Source organism: Propithecus coquereli, unplaced genomic scaffold, assembly GCF_000956105.1.
Source record: "Propithecus coquereli isolate 6110/MARCELLA unplaced genomic scaffold, Pcoq_1.0 Scaffold482, whole genome shotgun sequence".
Taxonomy (NCBI): domain Eukaryota; kingdom Metazoa; phylum Chordata; class Mammalia; order Primates; family Indriidae; genus Propithecus; species Propithecus coquereli.
The window spans coordinates 133,286-149,545 of NW_012150641.1; the positions used below are offsets into that span (position 1 = coordinate 133,286).

Consider the following 16,260-nt stretch of genomic DNA (forward strand, 5'->3'; position numbering starts at 1 on the left):
TTCATAATAAACTACAGAAAGGATGTGAAATACCCCCATTTCTCGAAGGTTGAGAAATGAGGACAGAGTGAATGGGACCAACAGATCTGGAAGAGGACAGAGAGGCAGAGTCACTTTTATAGAAAACTCTGACCACCTTACCAGGCTTAGCAATAGCCCAACGTGGCCTGAGAGGTCCTTTCGTCCTCACGTCCCCTCCAAGGCATTTGCAGTCCTGTTCTATTGTCCCCCAGGTGCTCACAGGGCAAAAGGACAGAAAATCACACCACTGCCCTTCAATGTTTATGTGTCTGTTTCCCTAAGGTATCCAGTTGTCAAACTGCTTCTGTTACAAAGCTAATCAATTGCTTTCCGCCTGCTACAAATGCCCAAACATGAGCCGCAGGCTTTGACCCTGATGTCTTGCCACTCTGCTCTTTAACTGTTGCCAACACACACATATCTTACACCTCAAACCCGGCCAACTTTACCTGCTCACTGGGCAGTGGAACTGACGTCTACGCAAACCACGATAATTATGACAACACATAAGCAAGATGTCACCATTCCAAAATCTGTTCTGAGGAAGTCTTTCAAAACATACTCTGCCTAAAAGGGAAAGCTCCCTGTAATGGGGGTGACAGATTAGATTTTCTGTGAATAAAGGCAATGAATGACATGAAGAATTTGAACACACACACACACACACACACACACACACACAAAACACACAATCCCTACTCCAGCCAAAACTCCAGCATAGTAACAATCCTTGGTTATTACACTTGCAAGACATTTTTAGGTTGTGATAACAATCACATGGAATAACTAAGTATTTCCCCTACAGCCATACCTCCAGCACTCTAATACTGTTCTCTATTCTCTCCTCCAGCCAAAGTAAAACTCCCAGTCCCTTAAAAAGGGCTTAAGGGGAGATGGAAGAGGGAGAATCTCAGTGAACAGAGGCCTCTGAATTAACCCATGATAACATCCATGCCGTTCATAGAGAAGGCGGATCCCATTCCAGGCACACCCTACCCCGTGGAGAGGAAGCCAGGGAGGGACGGGGCAACAGGTACCACCAGCTTGGAGCTGCCCCCTTGACCACTGCAGAAAAGCACCTCTCAGTCCTCAAAAGCCTTCACCTGGATGGGCATCCCTGGTGACACTTTTCCTTTACTCTAGACCATCATGCGCAGAGTAGGTGTTTTAAGCTGTCACCAGTCCATTTTTAGCATGAACACCTCGCATCTTACTCATCACACCGCAGGAAAGAAAGCTGCCCAAAGGGCACTGGCAGTCTTTAATATCCAATCAGCTCCATGTCGCTCCCTCAGGAACGCCCCCACCCCTGACTCACCCCACACCAAGTCAGGCACCTGCAACATGCACTTCGGAGCACCCTCGAGTTTTCCTCCCAAGCACTCGCCAGTTATAATTACGTAAAAACTCAGGAATCACCCTAGACTCTCATCTTTCCCTCAGTCCCTCCACCACTCACCCCTCACCCCCTTAGCAGCCAGTCCTGCTGCCCCTACATCCAAAACTCACTCCAAACCCACCCACTGCCCTGCATCTCCACCACCGCCTTCGCGGTCCTTGCCACCATCAATCTCCCACCAGGACAATGGCAGCAGCATCACCCGCTGCTCCCACCTCCTCTCCTGTAAGAACCAGTCACCTCTTAAACTGATGAATGAGACCACATGCCGCTTTAAACTCCGCAGTGGCTTCCTGTGCCCTCTAGACTGAAACCCACACACTTGGACCAAAAACCTGCCCTACCAGGTCCTGCCCACCTCCTACCCACTCACCTCTCGGCAGCTCCCTTGGCCTTTCCATTCCTTGAACTTGCCAAGACCATTCCCAGCCCAGGCCCTTTGCCGTTGCTGTTTCCTCTGCCTGGAATACCATGGCGCCAATTATCTGAATGGTGGACTCCTTGTCACTTGATTCTCAGCTCCGATGCCCTTAGAAAAGCAGCCTTCCCTGAGCCCCTTATCCAATGCTGGCTGCCCCCGCCAAGTTACCCCTTGTCAGTTCACTGGTCACTAGCACATGTCATTTGCCTACACGTGTACTGCCTAATATCCCCCAACAGAATGTGAGCTCCACGAGAACAGGGGCTGAGTCTTGTTCACAGCACCTAGAAGAGAACCCGCACCCAGTAGAGCATGAAGGAACAAGGGTGTATTGGCTGGTATTTCTCTCTCATGGGCAAGGAGCTACGTTCCTCATGGTAACCGTGGACCAGGCACCATAGCAGACACTCGAATACTTGAAAGAAGGAAAGAGAGTGAACGTGGACAAGCGAGGAAGAGGGCAGAAAGAACAAAGTGAGCAGAGAAAAATGCATGAGTTTGTTGTACAAGGACGCCAATGGATGCTACCTGGTGGCAATTATCGGTGACCCCTCCCTTCTCTAACACACACGCACCTTATACTCTCCTCCCTCTTTCTAGATGTTCGTCTTTCCCTTCATCTATTTTTCTTTTCCTCTGTCTCCTTATTTTTGTCTCCAGCAGCCTCTGCTTTGGGCACCTGAAGATAAGACAGATGTCCTACAGGCGGCTTTCATAGCCAGTAGCTGTCAAGGTCAGCAGCCGCGAAATTAGGTTTGCCCTCTGCATACCTCCTGGAGGGTCACCCCAGCCCTCAGGAAATGAGCGGGCCTTTCTTCAGGCACAAGGAAATCTGGGCTCATTCAGAAGAGATTTCCGTTGTCCAATATTCTAAACAACCAAGGCAGGAATGGACGGCCCCACTGTCGTTCTGGCTGTTTCTTCAGGGGCTCCCCCCCGGAGGGCAGGGGCTAAGAGAACCTCTCCAGTGGAAAGCAGCTTTGGCATTTTCCCAAAGCGTTGCAGAGGCTGTTTGGTCTTCCTAAATAAACAATAACCCTTAAAGACAGTGATCATATCTTACTTATTTTATTGGTGATTTCTGAATATACTGTAAATCCTGAATCAGGACAATTTCTGGGCAATTTTAAGCAACCTCCTCCTATTCAAACACAAAGAATACAAACCCCCCAAAAGTACAGAAGTAAATAGCTGTAAGTAAGGGAATTCTAGTAAGACTGAATAATTGCTTCCTTGTTTGAAGAGGAGTAAATAAGAGGAGAAAACCACCAGGAGACCCGTAAACACCACAGCAGAGCAAAGCAAAGGGAGGATCATCCAGAAGACACAGAGAAAAGCACAGCTTTGAAATGATTTAATGCAGCATCCAGAAGAAAAATCTTTTTGGTATCTCTAATAGACAGCATAGCTTCTGGGCAACAGAAAATCACAACGAATACACAAGGTGAAATGGAAAAACAACAGAAGAGGAAGAATGACAGAGAAGGCAAAGGTAGGACCTGTGCTTCAGAGATATTTCAGCGGGAAAATGCTGGTTCTGCCACTTAACATGCGTCCTTGCAAAAAGTCCAACCTCCCAGATTGTAATGTGCGTCTCCTGGGACTTTTGTAAGGATTAGACAAAATATATATGTGTATGTGTATATGTATATATATTTGGTGGGAGGCATATATATATATGTGTATACACACACACACACAAATATGGACAAGCATGTCACTTAGAGGAAGATCTCTGTAGCCAATGGCTTCCCCTAACTCCTGATCACCGTGCTCATTCTCACCTTTACTTAAGCTCACATTTGTTCTTGTTGCATATGTTCCCACCCATTCAATCCTATTCATCCTGCAGAGCCCATCAAAAGGCACACCTCCTCCGAGCAGCCCAGGGGGATTTCTCCCCTCCAATCTCTCACTGCTACCAGTGCTTTCACTAAATATCATAATAATTAAAACATTCTGTCTTGTATGAGTCTCTGTACTTTCATATATAAAAGCGCAAAGAGAACACATATATTCTGAAGTCAAAGGCTGTGTAATATTCCATTTTTTTATATCTACCATAACTCTGGGAACTCTTGGACTCAGAATGACCTATTAAAGTGGGCTCTCAACAAACAGGAAGGGTCTACCCCCTGCAGAGGGATTGCTTGCTGCCTGCAGTACGGTCTGGCCTCCACATTCGCCCTCTGCGGAATCACCCTATCACCTCTCCTCCAAGGGGAGGTGCAAGGCCCAGAGCTAAGAAGGAAAAGAAGAAACACTAAGGTTCAGAGACAACAGGAATGAGCAGTTAATTGGGATTTACGATGGGAGTGAGAAGATGTCTATGGTTTTGTGTATAATCTCAGGGTAATCAGGCAATGGGAGACTGGTTGCCAGTGGTGAAGCTTGCTGGGCCCTTGGGTGATACATTCGGAATACATCCCGGTCTTACCTGTATTGTGCTTGAAAGTGGCTTTGCACAAAGCTTTGACCTAGAGAAAGCTGAGCCGACGGTGACAGGCAGTTCTCAGAGGTTTTACTGGCTTCAGGTGGAAGCTACAAAGAAATGAGGAAAAGAAGCAAGATTAGATACATCTGCTATCACTCAACTGCTTCCAGACCGCTGAGCCCGTGGCTTCCTCCTGGGCCTGCATCATCCCTTTCTGGGCCTCTGAGGAGTCTTGGCCTTCAGTGCTGCCTTTACCATAACACAGTGTTCTCTCAATCCCTTGACCTCCCAAAGTCCCCAAGAGAAAGAGTGTATGAAAAACCTGAAGCATGAACTTTGACGAATGCTCACTCCTACTCACCAGCCTCCACTACTCCCTCTGGATTGACAGCTTCTGTTCTTTATTTCCGTCCCGTTGGGCCTCAAAGCCTAGATGCCTCTTCTACATTTCACTTGGGTGGGCTGCCAGAACCTCAAATACGTCCACCCCAAATCTCTCCATCTTCCACCTGCCTGCTAAACCCCTCCTGGCCACACTTTCCAGTGAGCCAGTCTTCAGATAAGTACTGTCTTTTGCAGACAACCCAGGCTTTAGATACATAAGCTTCCTTCACTCCATCCGTCAGTCTTCTTGCATCCTTCCTTGCATTCCCTTGTGTATTTGTGTTTTGTGGGTACTGTGGCAAATTAGCAGGATCTCGTGTCTTCTAACAACAGGTATATATTCTCTCACGGTTCTCAGGACGAGACATCCAAAATCAGTACCACTGGGCTGAAATCAAGACATCAGCAGGGACACACTCCCTCCAGAGGCTCTAGCGGAGAGTCCACTCCTTGCCTCACCCAACTTCTGGTGGCTGCCAGAATTCCTGGCTTGTGGCCGTGTCACTCCAGCCTTCGTGGCTAGCATCTTCCAATTTCTCTCTGCTCTATCTCCATGCTGCTTTCTCCTCTGTGTGTCTCAAATCTCTCTCTGCCTCTCTCTTCTAAGAACACTTGGTATTACATTTAGGGCCCACTTGAATAATCCAGGTTAATGACCCCATCTCAAGATCCTTAACTTAATCACATCTGCAAAGTCTTTACCAGATAAGATAACACCTACAGGATGCAAGGATTAGGGCCTAATATTTTTTGGGGTCATTTTTTAGACTATCCCACCTCGGGGCTCCTGCCTGCCCCAATGTCACCAACCTCCTCTAGACCCCTACCATACCCAATATTAATTATTGCAGCTTCCTAGTTTCCCTAAGTTTATTCTTCACCCCCCACCTGCTCTCTATGACACACGGGACACGATTATTATTTTTTTTTTTTTTGAGACAGAGTCTCACTCTGTTGTCCTGACTAGAGTGAGTGCCGTGGCATCATCCTAGCTCACAGCAACCTCAAACTCCTGGGCTCAAGCAATCCTTCTGCCTCAGCCTCCTGAGTAGCTGGGACTACAGGCATGCGCCACCATGCCCGGCTAACTTTTTCTATATATTTTTAGTTGTCCGATTAATTTCTATTTTTTTTTTTTTAGTAGAGACAGGGTCTCGCTCTTGCTCAGGCTGGTTTCGAACTCCTGAGCTCAAACAATCCGCCCGCCTCGGCTTCCCAGAGTGCTAGGATTACAGGCATGAGCTACCGCGCCCAGCTGGGACACGATTATTTATTAAGACCTTGCTATGCAAAATCACTGTCCTGGAAGAGGACTGTCCCTAAGGGCAACCCCAGAATCAAAGCCAGTCGGCATATAAAGCTACTCAGTAACACACGAAATTACCTGTACAAGTGTCTACATAGGGCCACACATGAAATATGCCCTACAACAGTATTTCTCAGCTTTTCCATAATTGCTGTCCTCAAGGAGTCTTTTTAGACAATTTTTCCTAATCACTCCCACCATGACACTTTAATATCACAGATAAACTGTACATGTGTCTATGTGCTATATGAATATCTGTCCCCCAAAGACCAAGTTCTGGCGCATTGGGGCCTTTGGCACTTGTGTGCCATCATCCCCACTGAGAATGCATTACCCTTAAGACAGGCGGGCAGTGAGGTGTAGGTGAAGACCTGGGTGGAATTTGAGGTGAATCCTGAAGGATTTGAGAAAGCAGAGGACAGAACCCTGCAGAAGGAACGCACACGACACGTCTGGGGTAAAGTATACCGACGTGTGCAATTTACTTCAAAGTGCATCGAAAAAATAAGATGAGAAAAAAAAAAAGATGGAGTAATGAGTGGATAGAGAGATAGACAGATGGGTAAATGTGTGATAAAGCAAATTTAGTAAAATGCAAATTGTAGCCTCTAAGTGGTGGGTATGAGTGTTCACTGTACAATTAATTCAACTTGCCCATATGTTTGAGGTTTTTCATAATACAGTATTGGAACGAATAAGTGAGTACTCAGAATGGTCCTTCTTATTCATCCCGATACTTTATGAAGCCAAATTTGCCTAGATTACAGGATGTGCAAAGAGAAGTAGAAAACAGAGCTGGAAAGTGAGGCTGGTGCCAACATGGGTGGGGCCTACAAAGTCCTGCTCAGTAAACAGCACAGTTCCAGGGTCAAGAACATAGACTCCAGAGTCAGACTGCAGGGGTTCAAATCCCCACACCGGTACATGGCTGTGAGAGTTACTCAACATCTCTGACGCAGTTAAATAAATTACTTAATCTCTTTGTTCCATGGTTTCTCCACTGTAATAAGGGGATAATGATAGTACCTACCTGATAGGGATGTTTTGAGGATTCAATGATTGTGTGTGTGTGTGTGTGTGTGTGTGTGTGTGTGCGCGTGTGTGTGCGTGTGTGTGTAAAACACTTAGAACAGTGCCTGGTACAACGTAAGTGCTGTACAAGTGGTTCTTGTTGTTATACGACAGGGAGTGTCTGATGGGTTTGAACCTAGTGACATGCTTGGAGAGATGCTTTAACCTGATAGCCATTCCCAGATGAAGGATAAATTTGGAGGTTAGGACATAGATTAGGAGGCTCAAGGGTCCAGGCAGCAGCAGGGTGAACTAGAGCAGGAGCCGTGAAAATGAAGAGAAATGGATTCAGGACACCCTGTGTAAGTAGCTCGTATCTCAGCACCTGACTGGGACAACGCGGGGAGGAGATAAACATGACCAACTCCAAGCTTCCGATCTGGTACCTGGAGAAAGCCAGTTCCATCAGCAGAGAGGGAAAGACAAAAGGAGAAGTGGGTCTGGGAAGGGAACGCGAAGTTTGAGGGTGACGCGACACCCAGGCAGAGGCAGAGCTACCTTGCATGCGAGCGGGCACTGGTATGTTTTGGCTGCCCGGGATTCACTCCTCCTCCTTGTCAGACACGGAATGCAGTCCACAGGGAGGGAGGGCTCTTTCTTCAGGGTTCTGTCCTCCCCTCCCAAGGGACAGGCCCAGGACCCACGCAAGCCGCACTGAGCTGTGCCTGCCCCGGATGTGGGTCATAAGCAGAGTGGCCAGAAAGCTGGAACGTTTATTCCAGCAGCAGCGTCCAGGGAAGACGGAGGAGCAGATCCTGCCACCGACCTGCCCTCACAGCTGCCTGACTCGTGGCTGTTTTGAGCTGGTCCTTTGCCCTTCCCTGTAATCCCGCATGTCGCTCCTTGGTCTCCTCCTGAGTTCCCCTTTTGTTTGAGTCACCTCAAGTTGGTTGCTGTTGTTGCACCCAGAGAAGCCACAATGACACAGGATGTCTCTGCACAGCATTGGAGGTGGCCGTGGGCAGGATCACCCGGGGACGGGATGCGGAAAGAGAGACAGTCCTGAGCGAGGCTGGAGTGAGGGGCGGCAGGGAGGCACTCACGAAGCACAGATAATGAGGTCACACGCGGTTGGCTGTCCTCTCTACTAGCCGAGTGACCCTCAGCCTCTCTCCCTAGGCCTCATTCCGCGCGGAAAAGCAATAAGTGTCTCGCATCACCTTCATGCAGCAGCCTTTGAAATCAAAAGACATGATGTGTCTATCTCGCCTGGCACATAGCTGGTGCTTAATACACGTTAGCTTCCTGGCCCTCGCCCCAGCTGCGCCCCCTCCTTAATGCTGCAAGAGTGGCATTTTGTGGAAAACAAACTGCAAAAAGACTGTTTGTGTGTTAGTGTTTTTACCAGGGTAGTAAAAAATGCCCTTTCCAGAAGATGAAAACATTTAAGAATCGTTAAAATAACAGAAAAGAAATTGGCCTTTATGATTTCTATTCCAGTTTCAAATAAATCCAGCTATGTGGCTTCCCTAGGTCTTGAAAACAAAAATAAACTCAAAAAGAAAAATCATTCAGAGCTACGCAGAGGATAGCAGCTTTTCTTCTCAGAAGGGGACAATGAAACTCCACGCCAAATAATCCCAGCAGCTCTGTTCTTTACCTTCAAGCGCACACAGCCGGGCCTCGACAGGCAGCCCAGTTTTCTGAGAGCAAATTTCAGGAGAGACTTTGACTTCAGACAGAGAAAAAAAGATCTTTTCCAGTTTCAATCAGGTCAAACTAAGGGCGGTGTAAGCTCCTCTCTCGGGCCAATAGCCACCTTGCCTTGATGGCGTACTCCTAAAGGGCCAGCCCACTACGGAACGGAGGGCGGCCAGTGTGGCCAAGGACAGGGAACAAGGGGCAGACGGATCTGGAATCAGCTGAGTGTTAGGCAGGTGGGGCCCCATCAGCCATGTAGGAGCCTGGATTTGGTCTAAGTGCAACAGAAGCCACTGGAGGAATTTAAGCAGGAGAGACACGTGATCTTATTTCCTTTCTACAAAGATCCAGCTGCAGTGTGGAGAACATTGTAGTGGGACATATTTGAAATTAGAAGACCAATGATGGCTGCTTTTACTTGTGTCTTAAAGTTGTTAAAAAGAATTATTGGTAGGCCTTCTTAGCTTAAATAAACTCAATGTTATCTTAAAAAGGTTTGGGGGCGGTACATCATCACTGTGAACAAAGGCTCTGGAGCAGTGGCTCTCAAATGAGGGGTGATTTTCACCCCCTCTCCCCCAGGGACACTTGGCAATGTCTGGAGACATTTTTGGTTATCACAACTGTGGGGTGCCACTGGTATCTAGTGGGCAAAGGGACGCTACTAAGGCTACAGTGAACAGGACAAACCTTCCCAACAAAGAATCATCAGGCCATGAATGTCAAAAATGTTGAGGTTAAGAAACCCTGTTATAGAGTTGCATTTCCTGGATTTGGGTCCTGGCTCTCCCAATACCAGCTGTGTGACTTGGGGCAAGTTACTTACCCTCTCCGAGATCTTCTCCACCCTTAAGCCCAGTGCCTTTTCCTGTTACCAAGGGATAGAAGAGGAAAATGGAAAGGCAATTTGCAAGGCTGCCTATCCCACCTACTTTCTAGGTAGAAAGAGCTGCCTGGTACAGCCAGGGAGAGGAGAGGGGGAAACAAGAAAAGGCTTTTCCTATACAGCCAGCAGGAAGAAATACCACCCATCTCCAAGGCTTCTCTCCCCCGCGGTCAGGAACTAAGAAGGCAGGAGACACTCGTGAAAAGGAAAGTGGTCCAGCCCACTGGCTTTGGCACAAACAGACCCAACTTCCATTCCATTTCCACCAAGTAGAAGCTAAGTGGCCTTGAGCAACTTACTTAACCCAAATTTCCATTAACTGTAAAGTATGAGTTATCCTTATAACAGTAAAGCATAAGTAATTTAGTCAACCATTCAAGAGTTCATTGAGTGTCTACTATGTGTCCAGTAGTGAAATAAGTCACGAAAAGCACCAAGGTAGATGTCTGGCACATAACAAATATTCAATAAACAGTCTCTTTTTTAAAAAAATACATCATCAGGACAACACCTATTGGATGCTGGGGAAGGGGGAGGGCAGTGGGAGGAGGGGGGAGGAGGGAGGAGGGGACGGGTATTTGTATACACAAGGAGTGCAATGCGCACTACCCGAAGGATGGACATATTTGAAACACGGACTTCGGGGGCGGCGTGGGCAACATACGTAACCTACACATTTGTTCCCCCCTAATCTGCTGAAATAAAAAAAAAATACATCACTGAGTTCAAAATGTGTTCACTATAAACTTGTGGGACACACAGCATAGTGGACAAATGTTTATCTGCTCGGTATTCCTTTCTTTGATGAAGCAACCTGTTCCGATTCTATAAAAGCTACCTTCGGCGCATGTGCACCCCCAGAGGCATGCGACCCAGGTGTGCCCAATCAGAATGTGCCACTCCTCTGACCACAGCCCAGGGATGGACATGTGAACCAGGCTGGGACAATCAGACTCTTCCCCAGGCTTTTTCTAGAATCCCCAGTTCTAAAGACTATATGAGCATTGCAGAAGGCTTTCTTGCTACCATGTGGGCAGGGCCAGTCTGAGAATGAAGCCAGAGACAAGAGATAAAGGGAGAGTCAAAACCTGGTGACATACTCTGAGTCCTTGGATCCAGCCCTACCTGAGGCTGGTTCAACCCTCAGACTTACAAATTATAAAAGCCAATAAATGCCCTTGCCTTAAGTTGGATCAAGTTAAATTTCCGTCACTTGCAACTAAAAGGGTCAGAATAAAATAAATAGAAAATCACTGTAAATAAAAGAAAGATCACCCATAATGTCATGACCCAGAAGAACCATCATAACCTTTGAGTGTGTGTGGGGGCCTCCCAGGTTTTGTTGTGTGATTCTGGCTTTGTTTTGTGTGTTTGGGGGTTGAGTGGGGTGATTATTTTTAAAATAAGAAAAAAGGATTTCAAGCGATTCTTTGGGCTTGAATCCTGACTCTATTGCTTCCTTAGCTGTGTTGCTTTAAGAAGGTTACTCAACCTCTCTGATATATGGAATGTATATGGTTATGTTCTCCTTTTCTTAGAGTTGCAAGATGCCATTTTAAAAGCGAAAGATCCTGCAGTTATACAGGTGATTAAAAAATAAATAAAAATTGAAAACTAAAAGAGAAAGAAAGATAACAGCTAGCTATGTGGCTATGTTTAAATAAAAAAAAAAGACTGAGTTTCCTGAGCCATTCATTCTCTATTACTCTAGAATAATGGGTTCTAAGAAAATAGTGAAGGAATGAGAAGGTGACAGTTAAAAGACTAAGCACTTTCCAAGGGGCTTTTAGTTGATTTATGAGAGGAATGGGAATATAGTGTTCGACTTTTAAACAAAACCAAAAATCTCATAAAGCAGTTCTTGTGGCTGCATCTGGATCAGTTATGAGATACATCAAGTAATAACGTGTTCCTCATTATCAAAGCTCGTGAAACATTTTTTAAATTACAGCAGACTATTGATGGATATTATTATAACTTCACGCACTTATGACATAATAACGTCATTCACTTTACTTTCTTAAGTGGGAGATAACGGGATAGCATTAGAGCACAAGCCATCATTGATCTTCATTGAGCAAAGTCCATAAAGAACGCAGCTGAAGTATCAATTCACTGTGGCTGTTACAAATTATCGTGGTGCTTTCCTCTTCCCAAAGGTTTGGGGTTTCATCAAAACCTGGGAATGCTAAATGCACACATGTAAAAGTCATCCATCCTGCATCTTGAGAGAAAAGGTTAGGAATCGCTGCCCTGTAGGATACACAACTGAGAAAGCAATGATAGAGCTGAGATGATATCACATCATCTGAAAATAATAAGCAATGGTATTCATGGCCTCTGACGGCCATACTGCTGCACAGAACATAGACCAAAAAAAATTTTTTTCAAATTTTGAGCTAAAACGAAACCCTATTCACTGTATCACTGGGATTAGAGAGGACGTGAAATACTGCAATGGGAGGAAATGCCTTGTCTGAAGCAAACAGAGCTAAAAGAAGGGAGCAGGGAACAGCACTGTGTATCCAGGGAACAGCACTGTATATCCAGTAGGCAGACTATATAGGAATCCAAGAATCTGAATTTCAAGATTTAGTTTTGAGGAGAGTTGAGTAAACATTCAAAATAAAAAGGGAAAATCGAATACAACGTGTTGTTTCAAGAGTGACCAACCTTCTCGGGCACCGGCCCTCGCGACGAGCCCTCCAAGTCCTCGTGCACACGATCCAGCAACCAGAGCAGGAATTCCAGGGCATCGTGCTGGGAATTGCCTTGGAACTGAGAGCCGTACTTGGAAACTGCATTCTGAAAGGAAAAAAAGAAAACCAGGGGTCAGTTTGGCCCTTTATGCAACCAAATGGAGGGCCTATAAGCACCAGGTCTACCAAGTGGTCATTGTGCCCTGACCTAGGATGCCAGCACACAGACAACGCGGGGTGGAAATGTTCTTTCCTGCCAAAGCCTGCCCTTGGGGGCGTGTGCCGAAATGGTGTGAGGGCTCTCTGTATAGGAGAGGGCACTTTTTGCCCCAGAAGGACTACTGATGTATGTCCCATCCTTTGAAAACCCACAGGGTTGTCTCTGTTGGATATTCTGATACTGCTGACCATCTGTCGTCTCTAAAGCTCTCATCCTTTGCTGGGGTACCATGCTCCACTGGTCTCCCCTCCATCGGTCCATTCCCATATTGTTTCTGTGCACCCCACAGGTGAACAGTCTTCTCTCTCTTGTTGATGTCATTCATTCCCATAGCCTCATCTCTCTCTTTGGGGATGACATTTGCAGTGAGGTTGACTTCCTTAAATATTAACACAATGTAGTATGTAGCTCCTTTACTGCCTCGTAATGATGGGTATGAAATTTAAGGATACAAACTTCTCTCTCTGTGGTTAGATCATAAAATGATTGGGCCAGCCCTTCATTCCTTTAACAAATATGCACTGAGCGCCAGCTACATGCCAGGCACTGTTCTAGGAACCAGGGGATACAACAGTGAACAAAACAGGCAAGACTCCCTGTCCCCATGGTGCTTACATTCTTTGTACCCTTTGTTAAACTTTGTAACAACTTTGTCGTTTTCTGTGTAAATGCATATTTTAGCTTTTTAAAAGTTTATTTCGCCAAAGGGTAATATATGCACATACTGAAAAAAAAAGGAATTCAAAATACAAATAAGAATGGTAATGAAGTCTTCCTTCTACTCAGCCTCCATTCCCTGGTACCCCTCCCCAGAAGGCAGCCACTCTTAGCAGTCCCTTCAGCATCTTTCCAGGGATGTTTGCGATGCATGTGCAAGCGTATGAGCATGTGAGTGTTAAGTAAATCCCCTTGTTTTTGTGAACACACGTGCACATGCACACAGCACACCACGGTGGTCGGCCCCACTCCTAGACTGCAAAGCCAGGCCTCCAGCCTCGTCCCATGCAGGTCTGTTATCTGCTCACACCTGCCAAGGGGACCGGTCTTAGCAAGGCTGAGGACCAAGACAATTCTTAAAACTGCCAATCAAATCAAGTGGTCTGGGCTTTCTTTCTTTCTTTTTTTTTCTTTTAATCTTCCCTTGAGATTTAAAGAAAACTTTAGGAAGAGACAAAGCAAAATGCAAGGCTGGGTGCAGTGGCTCACTCCTGTAATCCTAGCACTCTGGGAGACGGAGGTGAGAGGATCGCATGAGCCTAGGAATTTGAGAGCAGCCAGAGCAAGAGACCCCAACTATACGAAAAATAGAAAAGTTAGCTGGGCGTGGTGGTGTGCGCTTGTAGTCCCAGCTACTCGGGAGGCTAAGGCAGGAGGATCTCTTAAGCTCGGGAGTTTGAGGTTGCAGTGAGCTATGATGACACCACTGCATCTACCCAGGACAGCAGAGTGAGACCCTGTCTCAAAAAAAAAAAAAGCAAAATGCAAGATCTAACTAATTGAAATGCTGGTTCTGGGTCTTTATTCCAATACATTAGTTTGGATTCTTTCTCCAGGCTTATGTGCACTTTGACCCTCAAGTAGGGCTGCCAGATTTAGCAAATAAAAATAGAATATGCCAAGGGAAATTTGAATTTTACATAAACAATGAATTTTTTAATAGAAATATGCCCCATGTAATAGTTGGGATATATTTATACTAAACAGATATTCATTGTTCATTTGCAATTAAAAGTCAACTGGACATTGCATATTTTATCTGGCAACCCTACCCACCGGCCCAAGCCACCGTCAAACCTATATCCTAGTACGAACATTTTCTTCTGGGTGAGCAGCCAGCCCCTCCAACTCAAAATCTCTAAAACCAGTTCTTCCTCTTAATGTAGGTGTCATCTTTCAGATTCTCCCTCATATCAGCTGTCAAGCAGTCTGGACTCTGGCTCCCAAAATGTCTCTGCCCTTCCCTTACAGTAGAGGCTCATTCCAACTGCTGAACTCTAACTACTGCTGACCCAGATGACAATACCTACCTAAGGAGGAGCCCAGCCCCTAGACTCTCAACCTGCCAAAGCAGACCAATGTTCCTACAGCTCAGCTGGATGATGTCATTTCTTGATGCCACATCCTCCTTACTCTCCAACTCACCACCTAATAGTCCAAGCACCTTCTCTGGTCTAGCCCCAATCCATGTGTTTCCACATTTCAAAGCTCCAGGTAAACAAGCTACTCAGGTACCCCAAAGGTGCTCTCCTACTTTTGCAGTCTAGACCTTTACTTCCATTTTTACTTCCAAGTGAAATGCATTCCTTTCCAGTGAGTCGTGATAATCCTTTAAGACTAACACTCTTCCTCCGGGCCTGGGTATTACTTTACAACCTTTCCAGAAAGAATTGGACAACTTCAAGAAGACAGACAAGACAGGGCCTTAAAAATGTCCCTCTCAATAAACATAGTAACTCCACTTTTGGGAATTTAGCCTAAGGAAATGAGAGATACAAGCAAAGATATCTCTCCATATCAAAGTCATCTGGGGGGAAACTTACGGCACACTCATATTAGATGGCTTAAAAATCATGACTGAGTTAATGCGAATGAGAAAAGAAAATAATCCTGTCGTAAAAAAGAAAAGAGTGCAAAAATATAGGATTGTTTTAATTCTACATTTATAGATAGAAAAATAAAATACCAGAAAATCTATGACAAAGTATTAACAAATGTTATAGAATGATGGGATCATGGACAATTTTTTTTCACTTTCATTTGTACATTGTAAATTTTTTTTACAGTGACTATTATTCTTTATTGGCCTTTTCCAATTATAAAGTATCTGAAAGGCATTTTGAAGAATTTTTTTATAACTTAACCTATTAATTCCTACAGAAGACATCCCCATAAAAGTCTATTGAAATGTGACCACAACTGCATTAAAACTAAATACAAACTCGGGAAGGAAGATCTGAGATTTCTATCTGTGTGCATGTGTTTTCTCTCCCAAACATTTCTTATCAAAATTATTCCTAGTCATTTCATATTTCTGGTTGTTTTTAATGAATAAAATCTCATGCTTATGTGTTCTAAATGGTTATTGCTTTTGACTGTCTTCTACCCGATCTCATTAGTGACAGCAATAATGCTAAAACACAGATTTCTAGAACCATTTGGCAATTTTCTTTCTGTTCAATGTTTTTTACTCCATTTCATGACTGTTTTGTCCAGAACTTCTAAAACATAAGAGTGATGAAGAAGACGTCCCTGTTTTTAAAATGAAATGCCTCCAGTATATCACTGCAGATCTAAAATTGATCCTTAAGCACATAAGCTAAGTTCCAGATGGCTGAAATTCTTAATATAACCATAGAAAAACTAGAAGTACATAAAATAGAATATTTATCAAAAGGTATCATATACATAAATCTAAAGCTTCCTATATTGGGGTAGGGAGAAGAAGGAGAGAGTTTAGATAAAAATATTTGCAGCAAATATGACAAGGGTTAAGGAACTTATAGAAACAAAAAGAACGTTGAGACTAAAGCCGAATGGATACGCAGCAATGTGAACAGACAATTCCAAGAGCAGACTTACAACTAGTAAAGAAACATGGGAAAATCTTCTGCTATTTCCAGCTTCAATACATGAATGAGATGAAGATCAACATGGTGATTCTAGTGAATAATAATGTATTATACACCTGAAAATTGCAAAGGGAATAGACCTTAAATGTTCTCACCACAAAAAAATAAGTATGTGGCCAGGCACGGTGGCTCACGCCTGTAATCCTAGC

At 45.0% G+C, this 16,260-nt stretch overlaps 1 protein-coding gene across 2 annotated transcripts in view; it reads right to left on the reverse strand.

Annotated features, from left to right (window-relative positions):
* The window catches only part of USP43 (ubiquitin specific peptidase 43), a 60,662-nt gene that overhangs the window by 39,508 nt on the left and 4,894 nt on the right, over positions 1–16,260 (reverse strand). For both annotated transcript variants that reach the window (XM_012655629.1, XM_012655628.1), the window contains exons 2-3: positions 12,237–12,368; positions 4,279–4,382 (exon numbers count right to left, since the gene is read on the reverse strand). In XM_012655629.1, coding sequence (XP_012511083.1) covers positions 4,279–4,382; positions 12,237–12,368 — 236 coding nt within the window. The remainder of the gene's footprint in view (positions 1–4,278; positions 4,383–12,236; positions 12,369–16,260) is intronic.